This window comes from Mixophyes fleayi, chromosome 4 (genome assembly GCF_038048845.1).
Source record: "Mixophyes fleayi isolate aMixFle1 chromosome 4, aMixFle1.hap1, whole genome shotgun sequence".
NCBI classification, from domain to species: domain Eukaryota; kingdom Metazoa; phylum Chordata; class Amphibia; order Anura; family Limnodynastidae; genus Mixophyes; species Mixophyes fleayi.
The window spans coordinates 105,362,834-105,388,607 of NC_134405.1; the positions used below are offsets into that span (position 1 = coordinate 105,362,834).

Here is a 25,774-nt window from a genome sequence, read left to right on the forward strand (position 1 = left end):
TGCAGCCAATTAACCTACCAGTATGTTTTTGGCGTGTGGGAGGAAACCGGAGCACCAGGAGGTAACCCACGCAAACACGGGGAGAACATACAAACTCCACACAGATAAGGCCATGGTCGGAAAACAAACTCACGACTCCAGTGCTGTGAGGCAGAAGTGCTAACCTCTAGGCCACCGTGCTGATCATAAAACAATATGTTCTGCCATGATATGTTTCGAGATGTAAAACACAAGCATGCAGAGTTTAAACTGAGGTTCTACAGGTGGAATCTGATATGAAAAATATATTGGACTAGTGTAATTAACTGACCAATGTTAGGTTCCTAAATCTTAATAGTAGAATAGAGTAGTATAATATTATTAGAAGTAGAATAACCTTACAGGAACTATAATAAAGTGAGATCTTTTAAGGCGAACTCCATCAAGCCCCTCTCCCTTTCAGATAGGGTCCCAGCTGTACAGTTACTACTTGAATGGAGATAGGGACCGTTTCATGCTCTAAAAATTCATTAGGTAAAGTATTGACACACTCTTCTTAATAGGATTGTTTTATCAAGATAAGAATACAATTTCTTAATTCTTGGTTATATACATCAGATGATTTAGTCTATGAAGGACCTCACCTCAGTACGGATATGGGCCAGTGGAACGGCAGGCAGCATGTTTGAGCTCTCCAGAGTAAAATGTGGTTGTCCTCTCCCAATAAGCAGAACGCTGGGCTTCAGATATTAATGGCTCTACAACTGCTTGCGATTACATACTATAAAGTGGCACTTCTGGTGAAATATTTACAAAATAATAAACTTTGACAGGATGTATTGAATAAGGGTTATAAAAGTTCAGCCCTTGAATAAAACCTTATGACCATTCCCATAGAATGAGGAGAAGTAGATGTTCCAGACATTTGCATGTATCACAGGTCTTCACTTTTCACATAATAGATTGGCACATGAACTCAACATATGAATCATGGATCCTAATGAAAAACATCTTTTTCTGAACTTAAACTTTACACCCTGCCATGGCTACCTGAATCCCAGGCAGTTTTGAGTGGAATTGATTGGCAACACACTGCCCGCAGGAGCGAGCAGAGTATTGATGCTCCATGGCAGATATCGGGGCACCCACCGATGGCTGGGGGTAAAGGGTGATGTATTAGAGGAAGGGTAGGGTAAATGGAATTACAGGGTAGGGAGCTTTGAGGGAAAATGAGTTAGATACACATATACATATGTTTATTTTGCATACCGTGGTGAAATTTATTTGATTGGGAAATTAATGTATCTGTTCGATTTTGTATCTGTTTGCCATTGCGGGTTGAGTGTGTGTATGTATGTATATATATATGTATGTATGTATGTTACTCTGCAATAAATATGTAATCATATGGTATTACACTATGAGAGCCTTTTTTCTTCATATAAACATGGTTATTACTGAGGATATATGAAGTGCCTGTCTGTGATCCTGTAAATGTTGAGCAACAACACTCCACCAGCCTGAAGGGGAATCAAAGTTATTCTAATCTATGAAGGGACCAACTATACCTACAGATAAGCTTTAAAGTTCTTTTATCTGGTACGCATATTGGTATGGTGCTGGTGGTCTTGGAAATATTTCCTCCTGTGTGTGTGTTTTTTTCCTTACTGATTCACTCCTAACACCTGAGTGCCTATATCCACTTGGTGATCTAAAATTCTGGCTTGTGGTACTACTATCTGTATTGTTGAATACAGTATTATACTATGTGGCGCCCCCTCCTACTTATTTTGTTTTATATATTTATATATATATATATATATGTATGTATATGTATGTATATGTATATGTATATGTATATATATATATATATATATATGTATATATATATATATATGTATATGTATAAGTATATATATATATATATATATATATATATATATATATATATATACAGCTCCTTACTTTCTCTAGCACAGTTCTCATTGAGCAATATGAATTTGAATGTCCTCCTGCACAGTTGTTAATGTTATCTGGATGTAATATAACATAGTTCACATATATCCGACACTCCAGTACTCCATACTTCACTGCTGTTCACCCCCTTCTCTGCAAGGGCACTCACATGGATGCTAACAGGCAGGCAGCTTCTCCTCAATGCAGTTCTGACACACACTGTGTAACTCTCAACTGTATGTCACCCCTCATCTGCGGAGATGATTTCTCCTTTGGGCTCTGACACTTCTCTATGTGTACGCACAGCCCCTGGCTCTGACACTACAGCTACCATGCCTCTTATAGCAACCCTCGCTACAGGGTCTCTTCCATGCAAAATGTCCCCCTCTCTCTCTTAGGGTTCTCTTTAGTGATATGGGGTCCCTCCCTCTCACTGGGATTAAGAACTCCTCTCCTCTGTATGTGCAGTCACGTTACTGCATGCAGCAATCCCCATTTCTCTTTTGGCGGACCTTCCCCTTATAGCCTCCCCCACTCTTGCTTAGGGGACAGTAGTGATTTGTCTCTAATCAGCAGCCACCACTCACCCACTCCTGGGCAAATACGGGGGACCCTGGAACACCCACCTCCACTATCCAAGGTCCCCAGCTGTCACATCAACTCTGCTGGTCCTGTCCCTCTCTTGGTGTCTCTCCTTGGGTTTCTCTCTCCCCTCTTGCTGACAGACCCTCCTTCTTTTCACTCAGTCATTCCAAGGCTGGACTGGGTTATCACCAGGGCCGGTGCTAGGGTCCATGGCGCCCTAGGCACTTTGTCAAAATCGGTGCCGTGGTGATGATGTCACGCCCGACAGTCAGTGAGTGGAGGGGAGGAGACGGAGCAGAGAGGCGGTGGTGGTGAGCAATAGCCTCTCCCCCCTCCCCGTGGATTTATCTGAATGCTGTGCGGCAGCCGTGAAAGGTATGGTCAGCGGTCGCCACACAGTTTTAAAGTAATTTTCATTCTGTGGCGCCCTCCAGAGCCCGGTGCCCTAGGCAACTGCCTAACCTTGCCTAATGGGAGCGCCGGGCCTGGTTATCACCATAGCAACCAGCTTGTGTTACTTTTCGCAAACACCTAACTTGCCCTCTTGGTGACCCCTCCTGTATTCACTGGGGTGCAGGGTTTACTAAAACGCCACTAGGGGGCGTTACATGTACAAGCCGACTACTGGAATATATTTCGATAGCAAAGAACTTCTTGCTAGAAAATCTTATAGCAGACTAAACAAAAACATCTACTTAGAAGGATCTAATAAGGCAACAAAGTCAATTAAACAGGTATCTTCTCTATTAATATATTTCTAGTTAGAAAACATCTGCAGTGATCATAGTGTCACTTAAGTCATCTAAATAGAATTCTACTATAATATCTCCAATGGTCTCATAATATTCAGAAAAAGGACTATTCATCTGTGCTTGTATCATGCAGTGATCCCAAAAAATGTTTTAGGTATTTTTGTTTGCTTAGCTCAAGCCTCATTGTGTGATACATGAATGCAAACAAAAGAGCACTTTCCTCTAATAGAGTATTAAATTATATATAGACATACACCCCGATCTATAACTTTAATGCACAATGCATAAGTGCAAAAGCAACCACACACTTTAAAAGAACTGTTCATAATGAATTCACTGTATAGAAATATAGACATATACAGTCTCATAGTTACCCATTAAATATTTTCAGATGAACTCCAAATCAATAGTTTCATTGATGGTCTCTGGACATAACATTCTCACCTTATGTAGCTAGAAGGCCTTGCGCATACAACAGCACCTATATCTATCCCATGCTTTTTGTTACCTTAATATACTCTATGCTAAATAATATGAGGCCAGAGTAATTGCTATTATGAACCGCTTTTAAAATGTCTGGGAACACTATGGGGGGAATTCAATTCCTCCCAAAGTACCACCGCGCTAAAACTATTACCGTTATTAAGGTAGTTCTAACGCCGTTTTTTTGCTCGCAGCTCCCTGAGCTGTGAGCAGAAAGCCAAGTTAATACCGTAATAACGGTCATTTCTATAACGCGGCGGTACTTCAGGGGGAATTGAATTCTCCCCTATGATTTCAACATTTATTAATATTAAGCCTATGCTCAAGAAAACTATTTCTCAGCTCAAATGGTTGCGCCAATATTTTGATATTTGCAAGAACATTGTAACATATACACTAAATATTTAGTGTTACAATTTATAAACAAGTCTATACAAAGTTTGTACTGTAATGTTGAATCTAAATTGTACTATTTTATTTTGGATATATGAACATGTAATAAATCTTCAGCTGTTATATCAGCTACCTGATATAACAGCTATAATGCTATAAGCATTTTAAAGAGTCAGCACTTTTCTAAGTTGGCCACAAAAAAAAACCACACACTTTCCAAATACTATACTACTGTTCTAGATGCAGATTTATCAAAGTTTCTGACATACATAATGAAATGAGAAAATGAGTTTAATGATAAACTCACTCAGAAGGATTTGCAAATATCTCCTACTTTGCCTCTGTTTGCAGCAATATGCAGGAAACTGATTATAAACTCCTTGCCCAGTAGAACTGTGTCAACAGGTGTATATAAAATGTTCTCATCTGTTACCCAGACTTGCTATCAGTGCATAGGACCATCATTTACACTACAGTTTGTGCTGGCAAGAGATAACTACTGTTACAAATATCATTGGATGTCCGTTACCTGAGTCCACCTTTTATACTGTTACATCATAACAACTGCCAGCTTGTAGTTTACAAACAGTTCCCACTAAAGTGTCTACTGAATGCAGCCTAGGTGGTCATTTGACAGTTGTGAAAACAGGCATTTACTTCAAGGGCTAAATAGACTATACAAATGGAAGATTTCACAGAAACAACTCGGGGCAAGCTACATTTAAAGCAACTTGTCTCCCAGGTGACGATGTTGATTTAAGAGTCAGCCCAAAACACACAGATCAGAATCTCTCAGGAAGGAACAAAAATCTGTAATTCCTGCACCATCGTTCTCATCCCAGTCACACTCCAACCCTACACTTTTACTCCCTTGACTTTCCCTTAGGCTACAATTTCCTTTCCTTCTCTTCCCTCCTTCATGCTCTCCTCTTGTTTGGGAGTACTTACTATATGAAAAGTTGGTGCTTGGGAGTGCACTGTACAATTTGCTTGCCGTTTTTCATGTATATTTGTGAGAAAATGCTTTCTTAGTTTGCCGTACTCTTGTTTCCTTTATAAAGAATATGAAAAAATTTAAACAGATTCTACCCAGCCAAGTCACATTCGTATTGCCCTTTATGAGGTTCAGCCCAAAGAAACAAACATGTATGTTTTAGATTAAGTAAATATGAAAGTACTTTGGGGTTCTTTAATTAGGTTTAGCTGATTATGATTAGGTAGTTGCTGGACTTAGTATTAATCTTCCACAATTACTGGCCTAATGCGAAACACAAAGATTAAATCCGAAAAGATCCCAGTAGAGATTGAGGGAAAGCAGATTATCTACCTAAATATTAACAGACGTGATGCAAAATGCAGAGTAATAATGGCTTCATTTTGGGTTATTTATTTTTCAAATCCTTCTGTGATTATATGCCTTTATATATTTTATTAATATTGTGTTTTTTTGTGTGCGTATATTTTATTATTCACAGGATACATTCCACATACGTATATATAAAAAATACATAAAAAGAAACTGTCTTAGAAAAGAAAAATCACTCGTACATCAGCATTGATCAAAATGATTAAAATGGCAACAGAGTAATATTTTCTGGTTCAAAACTAATACTATGGAATTCCACAAATGTCTCCTACCTCTTTCATCAGGAGAGGAAGTGTTCATTTTGGTGGGCATGGATTCAAAACCTAATGTTTCACTAATTTGAGTTTGATTAGCTTGGAGTTTTATTTAGTTGTGTGCCAAATCGTAGCAACTTCAGATGAACAGGAGCGATAAACTTGTGGAATGGTTTGTAATGAGGGTAGAGTTTATTGTTTTTGGATTTTAACCATGACATTAACAGTGATTACACTTAAAAATCTGCTGTAGTGTGCCTTTGCAGAAGTTCAGTGTTGTAAAAATGATTTGTGGTCGTCCACATACTTCTATAATTCCTTTTTGAGTTTGGACTTTTAGACTATAAAAAATCATAATATTTTATATACTACAAAAGTTATTGTTTTTCTTTGTAGATAACAAAATGTATATTCAAAATGAGTGAACAGTCATGAATAGGTTTGAAGACCTAGTTCCACTACATAAAAAAGGCAATGGGGGTGAATATTGTAACTATAGAGCTGTAAATCTCCATCAATAGTAGGGAAATTAATGGATCACTTTACAAAAATAATTCTTGACTATTTAGAGTCAAACATATTACAGTATCCAAGGTACCAACTGGAAGATCAAGTCAAACAAATCTTGTGGATTTTTTGACTCTGGCTAAAGTGATTGATCAAGGTGGATTAGTTGATATACCTTATTTAGGTTTTAGCACGCCATTTAATGTGTTATACCACAATAAAATAACATATAAACTTAAAATCCCTGGCTTTGAGTACAAAGATAGTGAAATGGATGAAGACTTGGCTAAAGGATAGGAGACAGTGGTGTAAGCTCAGATGAAGGGTTGGTAATCGGTGTGGTACCTCAGGCATTAGTCTTGAATCCTGTATTGTATACTTGTGGTCTGTGAGGGAAGGTGTATCATTTTGCAGAATTTGGACAGAGGTGACACTCCAGAAGGGGTAAAAAAAAATGTGTAGTGATGTAGAGGTAATTGAAAAATGGACCAAACTATGGAATCTTAAATTTAAAACATCACAATGTAAAATGATGCAAAATGAATGGTGGCATTCTGTGCTGTGGCATGAGAGTCCCAACGTGATTCTTGTTCTCATGCATGAGACTCATGCATGCATGTGCGTGTGATCAGTGCGTTTTCAATTACGTAAAGGCGCATGCAGCAAACAGTCTCCTCTAAGCTGAACATTTTCAGCTCAGAGCAGAGAAAGGTATACGGAATATTATTGAAACATTCAAATATACTCAAGGTATTAACAGAGTTCAGAAAGGCAATGTTTTTTAAAAATAGTAGGATTTCTGAAACATGGGGGCTCACTTTGAAATTAGAGAAAGAGAGACAGAGAGACAACATAAGAACTTTTTTGCAGATATGGTGATAGATTCATGGAATAATTGGTGGTGGAGGTTCGTACAGTAAAACTATTCAAGAATGCATGGGATAAACATGGCTTTTATTAAGACTTTTTTTAAAAAAGCAACTTACAGTGTGACATTTAGCTCATCTATAAGTTGCCAGGATTGAATTTTAAAACTAGACACATGAAATAATGATACTTAACTTCCATTAGCTAAGATGAATTCGACATGCCTTTTCTTATACTGTGCATTCTTGCTGCATATGAATCTCACCCAATTACTTTCCAGAATATGTACAGTATACTATATGAATTCATGTTTTAATGCTGGCTTTGCTACTTTTGGTTACTGATACGTATTCTGGTGCTGGAATGAAGATCTTATTAAGAATGGGCCATTTTGTAGTATATTGGCTAGGTGAGGGGAGGACAAAATAATGCAGCCCAGGAGCCAGTCAGTCAAATCTTGGAGCTAGCAGGATCTTTTAAGGGTCCAAGGAGGATGTGCATTAGTAGAGTTAATTACAGTTAGCCAGTAATGTGTTTGGACACATTGTCCAACTGGCTCCTGGGATTGTCCAGCCATGAGCTAGGGATGTGACATGGACTTTAACATGTGGCGGTATGGAGTTACCAACTTCTAAACCAGTTGAGGAAAAATGCGGTACCAGAATAATTTCCTCTATTTGGTCCTCTTCCCAGGGAATATGATGTTACACAGTGCAGTGCATGCACAGTTTATATTGCAGTTTAAACCTTGTCAGCATCTTGATGTCTTCTCACCAGCTTGACTATTCAGCCAGAGTCATCAATTGATTGAACCTTGTGATTACCTTATGCTCGTGCTCTATTCTCATAATGTTGTGATGCTTTTGGACAAAGGTAGTATGGGTCCAAAGGTTATTTTTGCTTCTCAAAAAAGACTATTATATTTCGCACAAGTTTTCTATACAGTTAAGGAGGCATTTTTTAGCATGAAAACACGTTTATGGATAATAGTAATGCTGTTAATTTTATTGGATGACTATGTTCACAAATTCACAGATAATATGCACTTAGATATACTGTAAGGGGTAGATTTACTAAACCTTCACAAAAGGACAATTAAAGGTGTTGCCCATAGCAACCAATCAGATTCTAGCTATCATTTTCTAGAATGTATTAGATACATAAATAGAATCTGATTGGTTGCTATGAGCAACACTTTCACTTTTCCTATTTAGAAGGTTTAGTAAATCTACCCATAAGGGTCATTAAAATCAGACAAAATGTTGAGATGCGGCTGAATTGCTGTTCTATCTTGTTTGCGGGAAGAACAACACACCTTAGAACAGCATTATTATGTGTTCAATGTAAAGTAGATGCAATAATGTATCTGCTTGTGCATGTAAATAAATAATCTTTAATTTTGCGGCTTGAGATCATTTATTGACCTTCAAGGAATGGAGACGCAGACTTGTTGTAGCCGGTGTCTACAGAGCCTTTTTAAGAATGTAAAATGGCCAGGTTTCTACATTACTTTGAACATTGTGATAATTGGACCTAAGACAATGGGACAACCATTGGGCTATTTAGTAGAGTTTCATACCAGTGTAAATAGAAAATCAAAAAGTAAAGTTCTAGCCCCAATTACGATTACTGTAATAGGTTATTTGAGGCACAAGTCAGAAAATAAAGTATAGGCTTGATCTAAAAAAAAAGAAAAAAAAAAGCCACCCATTTAATGCCCCTGGGTAGCTTTTGTAAGACTTTGGGGTACTACAATAGTATATACATCTCTCTGTAATGCTATGTACTAGGCACATAATTTGGCTACTCAACTTCATTCTGAGATATAAAATAAAGTGTTGGAATCTTAATGAAGTACTGGATGGAAGTACAAATCTAAAGGGTTACATCTATGAATTCCAAACCTCCAATTTGCATGTATGTTTTTTTTTTTTCTTTAATTTCATGCAATCTGTATTTAAATCTTGAATAGAAAAATCTTAAACATATATATGTCAAGTGCTTTTCCTGCCAGGTTTAAGAAAATAAATGAATTGCACGCATGACAATTTCTCTGAATTTACAGTCCAGGCACTGTGAAATTTAGAGCTTGTCACATTCCTGCACCATTTCAAATGCATCATCATTTCTCGTGTGAGCTTGGAAAATATTCAGTCCAAAGCTTAAATAAAGTAAATAAAATAAAGGTCAAAAGAAATATGCAAAAGCAGGATTAAAAAAAAAAATCTTGCTTTTCAGGCATTACAATTAAAGCCTCTAAAAAAGGGTTTCTGTTTGTATATCAGTTCTCTGTATGTTTTTCCCCTCTTTCTTTTTATATCGGTACAAATTATTCATGAAATAAAATTGTGTTATAGCTGTAAAGTCACATATTACTTGAACATTTTAAAATTGTCCACTTTCAATAGGATTACAATTTACATTAATGATGCATAAAATGCATTAAATGGGAATTTATTTTAATTTTGAAAACTAAAAATACTTTAACATAAGAAAAAAAACCTGTGCTTATGGCTCTTATTAGTTGTCAAAATTTGTTGGGGTTGTCCCATTTTTGACCTTGCGTTTGCCCTACCTTAGGGAATGAAACCATCTGCTGGGAGCCCTCTCTTTACCTGAGTCATTAGAGACTATTACCTGAATAGTTCCTGTTTTGTTGCTGCTACAAGTACATTGCTTAAAGTGCTGTCCACCCCTAATTTGATAAATGTAGAGGGACGGTTTCATTAGGATGGGCTTGTCCAATAATGCAAAACTCTTTTGTGCTCAATGCCTTCTTGTGTGTGACTTTTACTTCATTTATACTACATGAAGGTTCTGGCTGAGCAGGGAGCCTGTGGAACAAGGGCTAGAGAGTTAGATGGTTCTTTGCGGTGGGCCCTTTATTGTCAGCTAGACTGCTCAGTGGTTAAAGCACTCCAAAATAAACGCCTCCCTGCCCCAAATTAAAAAAAATACGGACGCCTGAAAAAAGGTATTTTTGCAAGGGCCATGGTAAGCCATAAAAACAGCACACAAATGGGTTGAGTGCAAAATATTTGTATTTAATTATTTATCTTGACTGGAGTTTTCTTTTAAAGAAAAAATACCTTGGTTCACAACTGAAATCTCAGAATTTTTTCATTTTTTTTTTTTAACAGGGGAGATCCTGTGCGAACCTCCAAACAACAAACTTGACAAGTTTAATGGAACACTAATCTGGAAAGATAGCAAGTATTCTCTGAATAATGGCAAGATGCTTTTAAGAGGATGTGTTCTTAGGAACACTGAGTGGTGCATCGGAATGGTGATCTTTGCAGGTATTTACACAATACATCTCAATGCAAGGTGATGTTGGGCTAGATAATGAAGCATAATCCGTTAACGTAATGCCAAAGCTAGTAAGTTGAGTCTAGTCATTAATAAAAATAAACAATTACATTGTGTCAACAATTGTAGGTTTCCTTTTCTGTTCAACTTTTCTCCTCCGCCAGAAAAAGGTAAGTTTTACAAAGTAATAAAGTTTTGTTTTGTTTTTGTATTTTTTTATTTTTTTCATTTATTGGAACCATATTTTTAAAGTGCAGATTCGCAATGACAGTTCTGTTTTGCTTTATCACTAGAAATGTGCAACTTTGAATAAATATTTTCTTATAAGTCAAATTTGATACTTTTAGATTAATGTAATTTCTGAAGGAGATTCATACAACTATGTTATATTATTTTCCACATATAAGAAAGCAGGGGGCTGGCTTTTAAACATTGCAAACTTCATTTGAAAGGGTAGTTCCAGTTTGCGTTTTCAAAAGCATTAACGCAATATATCAAGCATAAACATCCTGTGGCTCTCCAGTTGTTGTGAAACAACAAGTCCCAGCATACACTGCCAGTTATGAACTGGCAAAGCATGCTGTGGTTTATAATTTCACAAAACCTGTAGAGCAACAGGTTGCCCGGGCATCGCTGCATCCATGGGAATACCATGACTTTAGTGTGCAGACACTCATTGTTCAGCTTTTTCTTTTAAATTATAGTTATTTGCCCTTAAACAATAAACTATACTCAGCTATGTTAAATTTATAATATTGATGCTTTATGAAGTCTTAGATTTTGAATAATCTGCCAGATCATAGTATATAATAATTCTTTCATCACAGCTCCATTATCTATTGCATGGCCAGAATGTGCAAGACGAGAAAGAGAATACTGTGTGGGCATTGATTTCTTATTTCTTTTGTAACTCCTTATCATAGTGGATGACATCTATGATAGTGGCCTCTGAGGTATTCTGAAAATAGAATTCTAATGAAATGTTTTTGCATTACTGTATAAGTAGTGCGTTTAGCATAAGTGCATAATAATAATAATAATCTTAATAATGATCCTTTGTGACTGTTCACATCATAAGCAAGATAAGCCTATATACCTTGATCATTTATTTATTTACGTTTTTTGGGTTGTTTTTTTTTGCAGGGCCAGATACTAAATTAATGCAGAACAGTGGTAAAACTAAATTTAAAAGAACAAGCATTGATCGGCTAATGAATACTCTCGTTTTGTGGGTAAGTTGTTGCATAATGACCTAGCTAAATCAGATGTTAAATTTTTTTTTTAGAAAACATTGTTGCAGAAAATAAAAATGTAATTTAATTTGCGTAGCCAGGAAAATGAGTAAATCTTGATTAAAAAGGGTTTCATTGATGGAAAAGTAATAAATGGTTAGGTGTAAAGTATTGTAAACTTGTAAGTATGGGATGGTGCTATATAAATAAACGATGATATGTAACTGCCTATTTCGAGAATAAATCCATAGTAATTGATAAACAACTTCAGTACGCTGGTCTTCATGATGCAGATATTAATGTGTACCCCTCAGCTACTCACAGCATAGGCAGCTATTTTGCGGATTAAAACAGTTTTCAGAATAATAGCCATTTTACTGTGAACCAGTGATCACATTGAGGCTGCTTGTTCCTAGTGAATAGATAGGCCAGATAGTGGTTTAGCCCACAATATGGCTGCATGTACTGTGTGTGGACCACAGGTACACTTTAATTTTGTTCATCTATGTTTCAGCACCACCACTACATGCCATCTTCTACCTTGATGGAGGAGTCTTTGGCAGTTTGAAACATAAATTCATATATATTTACATTTGCCTGAAGAATCCAATGTTGAGTTCCCTTTGTCAGTTATATTTTGGGGTAGTGGGAAACCTGCTCTTCATGTATACAATTATAATACATAGGTAGTCAATCAGCAACAAAGACGACCTGGGAAGACTAGACTAAACAAATTGGTTCTTTCTGTCATTATTATTATTATTATCATCATCATCATTTATTTATATTGTGACACTAATTCCACAGCACTGTACAGAGAACTCGGTCACATCAGTTCATGCCCCTATAGAGTTTACAGTCTGAATTCCCTAACAAACACACACTAGGGTCAATTTAATTCAAAACAATTAACCTACTAGTATGGTTTTGGAGTGTGGGAGGAAACCTGAGCACCTGGAGAAAATCCACGCGAACACAGGGAGAACATACAAACTCAACACAAATAAGACCACGGTTGAGAACCGAACCCTTGACCCCAGTGCTGTGAAGCAAGAAGTGCTAACCACTGAGCCACTGTGCTATTATCATATATTTTTTCTGTTGGGCAGGGCATTGTGCAGTCAAAGTTAAATATTTGTAAATAAGTTGTTTTACTGGATTTGTTGTTTGTCTTCCAGATATTTGGTTTCTTGGTATGTATGGGGATCATTTTAGCTGTTGGAAACTCCATTTGGGAGCACTATGTAGGAACTCGTTTCAGAATCTACCTGTACTGGGATGAGGTGGTGAGCAGTGCAGTCTTCTCAGGATTCCTCACATTCTGGTCATACATCATCATACTGAATACCGTAGTGCCCATTTCTCTCTATGTAAGGTAAGCTAAAGAACAATCATCGTTAAAGTCATTATTTTAAGCAATACTTACACAAGTGGGTTGGAATTCATTTTATAATTTATATGTAAATCTGAGTTTCCTGCAGTTTCCTAATGAGTTAAGAACTACAGCTCCCATTAATTGTTGCCAATTCGTGTAGCTCATCTGCATATTGCTTGTGTCTGGGTAAAAATATCAAATCGTTTTATAAAATTGAATAGTAGCTAACTAAAGGACATAAAAATCAACATTCCATGTCATAGTGTAATTGCATCAATTTAACTTTTAAGCCATAGTGTTGTCTTTTCTATAAATTCCAATTCTCATTTGAACCACTGTAACCTTCCTCATCTGTACTGAAATCAAAATTACATAGTACAATTAGTTTTCCTGGTTTCCTTTGTTATTTTCATTGAATTGTGTCAAAAATTTTGTTTCCTTCTTGCTTCATTCAGCAGCCGACAGGTAAGCAGTGGGGGCAGCATTGTCACTCCTGCACCTGAACACCTAGGCTTGGCATACCTCATGTAATAGTCACTGTAGTATTGCCCCTCTGTCACCCTACAGTTCACCCATTCGTCGTCCTTATTTTCCTCATATCCATTTGTACATTATTCCCCAAATACCTTGCAGTAGAATGGTCATAGAGCTATATAAAACTGCAGTATGCACGGACTCTTACATGTATCTGTGTGTGTGTATATGTGTGTTCATGTATGCATTCACACTACAACGGGTTAGTATCTGACAAGTCCACAACACATGCACCCTTGCATTGCAAAACATGACTTTAATATTATGGTTTAGTATTACATACTTCTTTGTCATAATATTATTTTCAGAAACACGGGAAAATATATTCTTGTGAGCTGTAAATGTTTCTGTAGATGTTGCCTCTATTTACATTGTGTGGCATTTATGTTCAGACATTTCATGTATCCAGCATCTGTTGACCTTATTCAGGATTTTTTGCCATAATATATGGTCCTTTAGTAATTCCATTATATACTTGAGTGTACCAATATGTGGGTATTTTTATGATGGACAGATGCACACCTAGATATATTATTGGATATCCAGTCAATGCTTATATTGACCATGCAATTAAAGCTACAGGGATTGTTCTGGACATAATATAGTAGAAAATAAACTCATCACCACAGCATCTTGCAGTTCTGTATAAAGCCAGCCTAATGAGCCTCTAGGAGGCTGCATTTAACAGAGGAGCACTGTAGTTGCTAAGATGCCTGCTTGCATTTCATGCCTCCCCTCGAACATGCCATAGATACAAGAGTCAAAGCCATGTGCAAAGAAGTTTGGCTATGATATGTCAACAGTACATAATTTTATTTTGAGGTGGGGAACCTCTTTAATTTAGACTTGTGGTGTCCAACTTTTTTTGGTATTAAGGGATGTATTTTTTGAACCCATATAAGGATGGGTTGGATACAAGTTGTCCTGTTTCATAATATTTTAAAGCTCCAAAAATATATTGTATAAAAGCAGAACAAAGAATCATTCTGATGAACCAAAATATTATGGAATATCCATACCTCCGAATTGTCCTGATTTAGGCTGGACAGTTCAATTATAGGGGATTGTCCCACCAACCAACAGTCAGGACTTCATTCCCTGACTGCCAGGACTGTTGGGATGTATATCCCTCGCACCTTGGTGTGTGTGTGCGCGCGCCAATGCAGGGCTGTTTTGGATGAAGGGTAGAGGCATTATTGACCGTCTAGCTCACTGTTGGCTAACCTGTGACACTCCAGATGTTGTGAAACTACAAGGCCCAGCATACCCTTCCAGCAATAAGCTGCTATATATTGACAAAGCATGCTGGGACTTGTAGTTTCACAACACCTGGAGTGTCACAGGTTAGCCAACACTGGTTTAGCTTCTGAAGTGCTAGACATGCTTTTCGTGAATGTGACACACCCCCATGTTACTCCCACAAACCCCTAGGGGCATATTCAATTCTTCTGAATCCCCGCTGTGTTAAAACTATTACCTATAACTATTACTATTAGGGTAATAGTAAGCTGGATTTCAGCTTGCGGCTCAGGGAGCTGCGAGCTGAAATCCAGCAAAAAAACTACCGTAATAACGGTTTTTACGCTTACTATTACCGGTAATAGTGCGCAGAGCACGAGATTTTTGGCGTTTCCGCCAACAATTGAATATTCCCCCTAGAGTTTTGTGACTCCACCTCTTGCCATGTCACAGTAATAGCTTCACAACATCAATAATTTAAATGTTGAGAGGTATAGATTATCTTCTAACATATAAAGCAGCAGAAGTGGTACTGTGCAGTTAGTCAAATATACCGTGTATAAACAGGTACTGAAGCAAACATCCAACGTACAGCCACAAACGTTGAACTTACATATAGATTAAGAATACATACTGATAATTATATTCACGGTATAAAAAGAGATGTCTAATTACAGAATAAAAACTGATATTGAGACTAAATCCAGCAGAATGTACAAGATGTGATACTTTACAAAAGTCCATGCACACAAAACTAGTAATCACTTCCATGTAAAATCATTGCTGTTTCATCACGTTCGATTTATTACCAAGACTATTTTGAAACTTTTTTTTTATGTCCTTCGTATTTTTTTTATGTCCTTCCTGAACAGCAATAGTGATTTCAACCAATAAAGCCAGAGCGGTTAATGAGCAATGCTTGTTAATGAGCAACTGTACATTATATTTAACAGTGGTTATCCCGTTACTTGCGGTGTGGTCGATCAACACTAATTTTTACATTGGCAAATCATTGAAAGACTGGGAAAAATACTATTTAAAGTTCTTTTTTAATAATGGTAACCTTAGTATCAATTTCTGTATTACTCATATACCATTTGGAATGGTTTGAAATTGTGTCTATTACACAAGTGGGTAAATTTATTTTAGGCACTGGTAACATGAGTAGAGCATGCATATTTCTTTAACTAGTATTCTATTAGTTTTCCCAGCAAGAGCCTAATTTCCAAGCATGCACATCATTTGTAGCATCTTATAAACACAGGCTTCTATTGTGTATAAAATATATTTTTTACTATGCCAAGTCAAATACTTTCATGTCACACAATACGATTTTGCGGAAAGCTAAATTCACATTGGGGGAAAAAAAATCATTCAATTAAGTATAATGCAGCAGCATCACCAGTGCCACACCCCATGTCTTCATGTGTTATTTTCATTTATCAATTTTCGTATAGAACTTTTGAGGGTGAATAAATACTTTGTCTGTTGTAGAGAATCCTTACACACTTCAAAAGCAAAATAATTTTTTGCTTTCCATTCTTTTTTTTTTTTTATTCTATTCTAGTGTAGCTATGTTTTAACCAACTGTTATAGATAATTGTCTGTATTATTTTACATTAAGGGTATCTCCAAAACAGAATTGACAATTGGCAGGCTGACCGAATACTAACAAGAAGGAATATAATTTGGAAAACAAATAAAATATTGCTTCCTTTTTCTCCATATTTACATGCGAGACACATTTACCAGCCTGAATAGCATTTTAAATAGACAGGAAAAACGGGTAGCTTTAGTAACCTATATAACTCACCAAAATAATTAAATTCCACCAGTACAATATGGGGCACTATTGAGACTGGACCACTAACTTCTTCAAACTTTGTAATACTTTCATTCTAGCACAGACCATCTGTATTGTACTGTTATTTACAAGAATCATATACTCCATACATTATTTGTCTGACTTACGTTAAAATATAGCCAGTGCTACCAAATGGATTTAAGAAAACCTTTCTCCACTCTGATTATTTTGTAAATTCAGCATAACTGTAAAGTTAAACTTTTTCCTAATTATCTTTTCTCCTCTCTTCCACTGTGCCTAAATGTGCTATTAATTTGCACAACTTCCCTCCATGTACTCAGACACCCCACTTTTCTCGGCTCTATAAAAGCTGCGTGTCACTTTGGAGACACCTGTGTTTGTTACCATTCTACTCTAAAGCTTTATAAGTAGGATGGATGGCACAGGTGTAGTAGCAATATAGACACATGGAAAATATGAATAAGTGCTGAACTTCAATTGAGTCATCAGAAAAGATTAATAACAGTGACTCTTAAGTGAACTTGTCTTTTAAGGGGGTATATGTATTAAAAATATCTCCATCTTCTCATAGTTAGAAATATACTTGCAACCATACTCAAGGCTATCAGTTTAAACTAAACCCGCTAGATAATAATAATTGTAATTGATGTGTGCATTATACTCTAGGGTGTTCATGTCACAGTTATTTCATACACTTGGATGCCCACTACTGCAAGTATAGATACAAATTCCCCCTTCTGACACCTGTACAGAGTAGATATGAGAAATTACATCCACAGTAAAATGCTTCTTAACATGTTGTTCTGATTGCCTGGTTATTCATACTTTTATCTTAAATAGTGATTGAAATAGAAGGCATATCTACTTTTGTATTCTGCAGTCATGCAAAGGGTTAAAAAGAATGGCTGTTAACTGTAAGTGGTGTGATTGTAAATGCAGCTGCATTACACTGCAGGGTGCAGAGCTCTTCTGCTACGCAGCAAGGGCTGGATTTACCGTATATGCATATGATGTCTGATACTTCAGCCACACCCCATCCTACTGCAACATCCCCTTTACTCATAACATCTATAGGGCCGCAAATCTTCCGCTTTTGATAACTAAATTGGACCAATTTCCTCGATTATTTTATATTCCAGTATTCGGCATGATTAATAAAGTAGTCATCAGCAATCGACTTAACAGCCATGTCATCTCCAAATGCCAGTTCTGTCAAGGGTTCATTCAGTTTCTTTTGTCTACTAATTAAAATACATACATACATACATACATACATACATACATACATACACTCCTTGTATTCCTTCCTATGTGGCATTCATTACAATGGGTTAGTTCCCTGCTAGCTTTATGGTAAAGAATGGAAATTAGAAAAGCCCCCAAGTAGTATATAGTGCACCTCCTCCTCTTCTACCATTTTTTTCCTATCTCTTGCACTTTAAATATGTAAGTTATAAGCCTGCTAAACAAGGTGGTACCACTTAATTCAAACAACCATTTTGCACATTCAGACTCAAAGACCTTGCAATGACTGTTGCCCGGCTCAGCAGGCTCATAGCATATGCAGAAAGGTTGAAACATTCTATACAGGATCTATGTGTTGTGGAAATTGTCAGAGTTTCATCATGTTCTTTGTCAGATCCAGGACCCCTTCAGCTCCAGCAGAGTTGGAAGCTTTACACATCAATCTGCAAATATTGCAGGAAACTTGTGTGATCTCTTAGTCCTCCAGCACAGATGGGTGCAGACTCTTTCTGGTTAGAGTATTTTTTTTACATTTAAAGAAGCTCAATCACTTTGTCAATGCAAGACATCTTCGTATGGATTCTGTCAATTCAATTATCATTGCTGTAAGCAAAATGGATTTTCTCACTTCTATAGACATTTAGGATGCCTACTACAATTTTCCTGTTCATCAACAGAAATTCCTCAGGTTTTGTATCCTCACCAAGGTGTTAATTTTCACTGGTGTTGAATTACGAAAATAGGGGATCACTCTCTGGTCCTATCTGGTCAACATTCTAGTCACATATAAGTCAGAGCATATCCAACCCAGGATAGCTCAAGTAACAGCTTTTCTGCAGAAACACGGCTAGATTGCAAACAAAGCAAAGTGAAACCACAGCAGAAAAAAAATTATTTCAATGGAAGATGCACCAAGATCCAGTCCATCAGCTTGTCGGTTTCAAGTTCAACATCAGATTACAATACAAAGGAGTATTTAACCTTTTAAGAACGTTTTCCTCCACCAAGGAATGCTCCCTTGGTCAAGTTAGCACATGCAACATCTCCAGGTAAACATACTGACTCACTGCTATCACAGACAAATATCTCAGAATCATGCCATTCGATTAACAAGAACCACCATGGAGTCTCAAAACTGGTGTCCGGCACCAAAACTGATACAATGAGGAGTGTTTCTTTCAGAACCATACTGGATAATACACGCAACAGACTCCAGTGCTACATTCTGGAGAGCTTATTTCCTGTCAAAATTAGCACAGGGTGAGTGGTCACAGAATGAAAAGAAATTACGCATAAATGTTCAGGAAATGTGGGCAGTCTGAAATTCTGTTCTTTTATACTCTCTTACAGGGAAAGTGTGGTACGGTATTCTCAGACAACGTGACACTAGTCACTTTCTTAAATCGCCAAGGAGGTTCCAGGAGCAGGACCATGATGGACCGAGGTAGTAAAAGTCATGTCATGGCAGAAAGAAACCTGAAATTGCTCTTGACAGTCACAGACAATTATTTTTACTGAAAATAAGTTCCCAGTTGAGACAATTCTGCATCAGAAAATTGTCCATTTGTTAACAAGAAAGTTCAGCTGCCCTCAGGTAGACATAATGGTAACAAATCATAATGGTAACAAATCATAATACCAAGTTGCCCAGGTTCTTCTCTTGCCACAAAAAAACTATAGATGCTCTCTCAATACCATGGACATTTCACTAGGGTATGATTTCCCTCTGTTTCTTCTCGTTTCTCACATTCTGAAAAAGATTAAAAAATAGAAAAAACTGAAGTCATGGAAATTCATTCATTCTGGCCATAGTTTGCAGTACCTTGAGAGAGTCAGGAGTAACCGTGGCCTCTACTTTTTCAGCCAGATCTTTTTCCCCAAGGCCCAATTCCTTATCGAAATCCAGAAGGACTAACTGATGCCAGGAATATTGAGTATTTTCTTCTCTGAAATAAAGGAATGTCAGAGAAAATGACTGACACTTCTGCAGGCAGGAAAAAATAATTGTTTTTTAAAAGTCTATTAAAGAGTGGAAGAAATTCATGTGGCGTGAACCTAAAATGGATTCAGATTAGGCTACTATTGTACATATTCTTGATTTTCTTCAGGATGGCCTTAGCAAAGTCTTCCCCTCTCAACTCTAAGGGGTATATTTACTAAATTGCGGGTTTGAAAAAGTGGAGATGCTGCCTATAGCAACCAATCAGATTCTAGTTCTGATTTATTTAGTACATTCTACAAAATGACAGCTAGAATCTGATTAGTTGCTATAGGCAACATCTCCACTTTTTCAAACCCTCAGTTTAGTATATATACCAATAAAGGTACAGGTGCTGCGCTCATTGTCTTAACTATATGCCAAGTTGGCTTCAAAAGACTTCATTATACGTTTTATTCAGGCAGTGAAAATAATTTGTCTTCATATGAAGTCCTCTGTAGCACCATAGGATCTCCGTTTAGTTCTCAACACTCTATTGTCTGATCCCTTTGAACCTTTACAATAGGTTCCCCTAAGGTGACTTACACTGATGGTGGTATTCCTAATGATAATTACTTCTCCCCGTAGAATTGTAGATCTACAGGCTTAATGTTGCAAAAAGTCCTTTCTGAATGTCTACACAGATAAGGTAGTACTAAGGACTAATTCAGGTTTCTTACATAAAGTGATGTCCACTTTCCATATTAATCAAGAATGATATTGCCATCATTTTGTTCACAGCCAGATGATGATAAACAAAGCTACACACAGAGGGAGTGAGGAACACCGAACATCTCTTTGATATCCCGGCAGGACCCAGGAAAGAATGTGCGCCATGTAAACAGATCACCTTGAGATGAATCAGAGAAGTCATTATACAGGCATATGAGATAAATGGACATTAAAATGTGCTAGAAATCCTGAAAGCTCAGTTATCAAGAATAGGGCAACCTATTGGGCTCGTAGGACCCAGACCTCAACAAAAGATCTCTGCAAAACAGCTGGATGGTCATCTATTCATAGCTTCTTCAGACATTATCTGCTGGATACAATGTCGACTGCTGATGCACAGTTTAGGAGACCTGTTCTCTAAACGGCTACTTAATAAAATTGTCTTTTGTTGTGCAGCATGTATGGCTGATCTGGTGTTGCCCTCTCTACTATTATTGTTTGGGTACATCCTATTGTAATGTCTGCTATGGAGGATGGAAGGAGAAAAGTTTATATTATACCAATAATTCCTTTTTTTTGCTATATTCTATGACAGCCCAATATTTTCACTTATGCTATTCAATACTTAAATATAATAGGATCAGCTTGGGAAGTTGCTCAAAAACATAAATAAATGATGATGATGAAAGACACAGGGAAGAGGAGAAGCTGCACTATATATTACCTGATGGCATTTCCAATTCCCTGCGTCTACCTAAAGTTAGAAGGGAACCAACAACCCATTGTAATGGAATGGCTGCCATGGAATATTTCAAGGAAAAGGTTTAATTTTTTTCGGTAAGTATAATTCACCTCTTTTGTTGAGATATTTGTGTATATGATATGTGCAGGGACAAAAGGCTTCCAGCTTCTGTTACGCTAGGCACTGCTTACTGGTGTCTGGTGGTAAATGTGACAATATTTACCTGGCTTAGCAAGTTATCTTTTGTTTCTACTGAAAAAGTACAAATAGAGTTTCATATTGGTGTGGGGTTTTTTCTACTTTACTGCTAATGCTCCTTTCCCTTTTTCTGTTATCTGATGGAATTAATTGTTCTATTTTGTTGTTTAGATATGAAACATTCTGGATGCTAAAGTGTAAGTGCTTCAGTCTTCACATGCATAAGTGTAATACTGCTAACTCTCCCTCCATGTTCCCATTTCATACCTTCAGTAATTAAGCCTAGTGGCCCATAGATCACTGCACACACATTACCAGAGCTTTCTGTAGAGCAAAATGTTGTTTTGAGCCACCGTCCATAGAGTATATAAAATTATAATCATTAGAAAACTATCATATTATTTTCCATTCCTTTACTTTTAAGTACATACATACATTGTTCACCTCAGTCTTGTTTTCTATTGGTGTTGGCAATTTTCAAATTACAACCTGCTGCACACATCCTAAGCAACTATATCACAGCTTCCCGGTCACTGAGTTGCCAAACAAGGAATTTTTTTTTGTATTTATAATTGATCAGATTAGGCAATATTTTCAATTCATACTTGCTCAACTGTAACTACTGAGTTTCCTCATTCTTCAGCTATGGTTTGCCAACCTTTTATGGCTGGTTGGTCAAAAGTTTACCCCCCCTCCCCAATTTCTGATTTAGTAATATGCTTTTTTCAGCAGTTGATGTTTGACCTACAAATCCGATTGAACAGTAGATATATCTGTTTGTGATGATTAAACATGGCTTTCCAGCAGTTTCGTTGTGACTTTTGTCTCATCAGTGCCCACAACTATCATTTGTACACTATTAAGAAATATGAAAAGCATGGTGCTCACTAACTCACATCCACTTACAATATACCATGTAACATAGGTAAAATTACACTCTGTTCTATTGTATGAGTTAGAATTGCTAACGCACACAGTTCAAATGATTCTTCAGTGTGTGGCATTAGATTAGGAAAATGGTTAGTTTTGTGATTATATATTTACCATAACCATTATATGCCCACCATTGTATATCTAATTACTAATTTAAAAGGGGATGCTAATGTTAAATACTAACTGTAGGTATATGGATTTAAAATACCAAAGGGGAATTCAATTGATCCCGTTACACAGCCCGTGCTCTACTACCGTTGGTACAGTAATTTTAACGCAGATTTCTGCTTGCGGTTCTCAGCTGCGAGCAAAAATCAGCATTGAAGTTACTCTAGTAATGGTAATAATGTGCATTATTACCTTAGTAACGGTAATAGTGCGCTGGCCACGTTACTCGCACCAGTAATACGATTAATGGAATTCTCCCACAAAAGTCCTATTCTATTGTTTTTTACACATCTAAACATGTACCAAATGTATTTTTTTCTGTTCATAAGAAATAAGTTGCCATTCTGTTCTCAATGAGCTACAGTCCAAATCCTTTCATTTATTAATGGTTGGGAGGAAATAGATCATAGAGCTAAAGAAAAAAGATGGATAAATGAGTAAGATTATTTGTCATAAGAGGGATTAGATCAGAGAAAGATGAGAAACAGAAGCTTTGTTAAAATGGGGTTGTGTGGAACACTGTTTAAATTATAGCACAAGAAGGGATTGAAAATTATTATACTTTAATTCTTGTCCTCATTTAGTTAGGTGGAAAATATTATTTCTATTTTTTATGTATAAAATCATAAATCTACTTGTGAATAGTTATCAATTGCTTATTTAGGTAGGGAAATGGGATACTTCTCCTAGCAAAAAAAAAAAGGTAAAATATAAAGAGAGAGCTGTAATATCTGCAACAAAAAGGTAGACAATAAACCATGTGAAATCATCTATGCCAATTTTGTTATATAGATTGCCCTTATATGCTTTTAAAGTGTGTTACCCCTTGAAATAATTTATTGTTTGGCATTTTGTGTGTGTGTGTGTGTGTGTGTTTCATATTCCACAAATGTCAATCTCTTATAAGTAGGAAATTCTGGCTTCGGCAGACCGTCTAGTAATTTAATGTTGGTAATTTAGGATTTCTGTAGCACAAGGGCTCTGTAAACGTTTCATGCACTTGAATGAGTCATATTTTGTTTGAAGGACTGCATTTAGATTTGTTTGAAAAGCTGCAAAACGAACATAGAAAAATTATATTGTTACCTGTACAGTTTTTCACTGAATAACTTTGCAGTTCTTCAGTTTCCCTTGCTACAGAGTGTGATCAGTGGGATGCTGTTTTAAGCAAATACATGTGTCTGCTTTTTTTTTCTCGTTCTCCTGTCTCTTTGTTTGTCATTTGTAATGTTTATTTGATTGTTTGTTTTAAATCTGACCTGCCTGAATCAATATGGCCAATATTTGAAAGGACTGCATTTTTTAGAAAGTTCCTTAATGTTTGCAGTATGTACTTAGATTAATCTGACAACTTAAATTGAAGAGAACTATAGATAGAACATATGACAAAGATTTGAAAAAGAAGTCACCTTTAAAACTCATCCCATCCTTAGTAACTTATCCAGTGCATTGAGCATACTGTGTTGTCAGTACACAGGGTGAATGTACCAACACTGGTTGCTGAGTACGGTTATGGTCTACTGGTCACTGCCCCATGATCCAAGATTGACCAATTGGACACCAAGCCCCAACCATGTTACACCAAACAGGCCCGTTACCTGCAAAGTGCTCCCGCACTGTTGAGTACCACTGGAGAAGATCTTGTTCCTATCCCAACTTTCGCTACTATAAATTCATCCTTTCATCTTACAGCACTGCCCTTTCATTTGCCAATCACACATACTTAAGACCTCTAATATGCACCCAATTTTCTAACCCACATTGCTTTTTTGTTACCTTCAACTCTATTCTTTGCCCACCTTCACATCCTCCCTCACAGGCCATAATTTTGCCACCTACTTTATAGACAGAATCAACAACATTCAACAACGTATTTCTTCATACCAAATTCCACACACTCCAAATACCTTCATCTAGACTCCCAAATCCACCCTCAATTTATTCTCTCCAATAACCAAAGACAAAGTCTTTGCTCTAGTCTCATAATCTCACCCTATAGTTTGTCCCCTTGACCTTATTCCATTCTAACTGCCCTTTTCCTCATATGTAATCTCTCTCCCAGACCTTTGTCTCTACCAACGAAAAATGCCCTTTTCTTACCTGATATTCGCTAAGGGTGTTTTAATTGCTTTCGCTCCCTCCTGGGATATCTATCCGCCTCTCTCATGTGTGGCGCAAGCCTTAATATATGCGTCATCCCATAGATTCTATCCCTACTTAATAGAGGGCACAATGGATGGATATAGGCAAATCTTAGAAGGAAATGTTCTGCAGTCTACAAGAGACGTAGAAGGACTTGAGTAAGATTTATATTCCAGCAGGACAGTAGCCCAGTGTATAAAGCAAAAGCCACATTTAAATTGCAGTGTCCAGGTATACAAAGGTGGTAGAGACTGACCCATATAGACTCACAGCTGTAATTGCAGCTAAAGGTGCTTCTACCAAGTATTAAAATAAGGGGGTAAATATTCCTGTAATAATTGACTTTTTTTTTATTTTTAAATACACTGCAACCACCATTTGTGTGATGTACTGTGAAAACCGACGCTGTGAACTTGGACTTGAGCATATAAGAACATATGCGTTCCATTGCCTCTTTCTGCCTACTGAACTGTGCTTATTGGGTTGTTTTAGCTTATTGTATATTTGTTCACATGTATGTGCTAAAGTATGCGATTATATGTCCTATGTATTTTAGGTTATTGATTATGTGTTAGAAGGGTTTATTCTTAAATGTTGCAAGACAGGACAAGGGCTCTGGGCTAAACAAGGAGAGTAAACAAACTCCATATCATCCGTTTTTGTCCTCTAGTCAACAAGGGCATGGCGTGATAGTTCTCAGAGCCAGACTCTGTGGTTCCTACTCCCCATGGAACCAATGGTCACCAGTCAGCAGGGGGAGCACATCTGGGGTCAATCGGCAATGAGTTACCGGCCTAATACTCCTCCATTAGATTCATGACACTGTTTTGCCATCTGTTGAATAAACCGTGGTTTGGTTGCTACAATTCACCTAGGTAATTTTTGAAGAAACCCACCTGGAAGCATGGTCTTCACATGTACCAATACAGATGTAGTAATACTTTTCACACATACACCCAAGTAAGTATATATATATATATATATATATATATATATATATATATATATATATATATATATATACATACAAGTTAACCCGT

The 25,774-nt window shown here is 36.9% G+C and overlaps 1 protein-coding gene across 2 annotated transcripts in view; it reads left to right on the forward strand.

Annotated features, from left to right (window-relative positions):
• The window catches only part of ATP8B4 (ATPase phospholipid transporting 8B4 (putative)), a 189,543-nt gene that overhangs the window by 106,891 nt on the left and 56,878 nt on the right, over window positions 1-25,774 (forward strand). For both annotated transcript variants that reach the window (XM_075207957.1, XM_075207958.1), the window contains exons 11-13: window positions 10,283-10,441; window positions 11,595-11,683; window positions 12,862-13,058. In XM_075207957.1, the coding sequence (XP_075064058.1) occupies window positions 10,283-10,441; window positions 11,595-11,683; window positions 12,862-13,058 (445 nt within the window). The remainder of the gene's footprint in view (window positions 1-10,282; window positions 10,442-11,594; window positions 11,684-12,861; window positions 13,059-25,774) is intronic.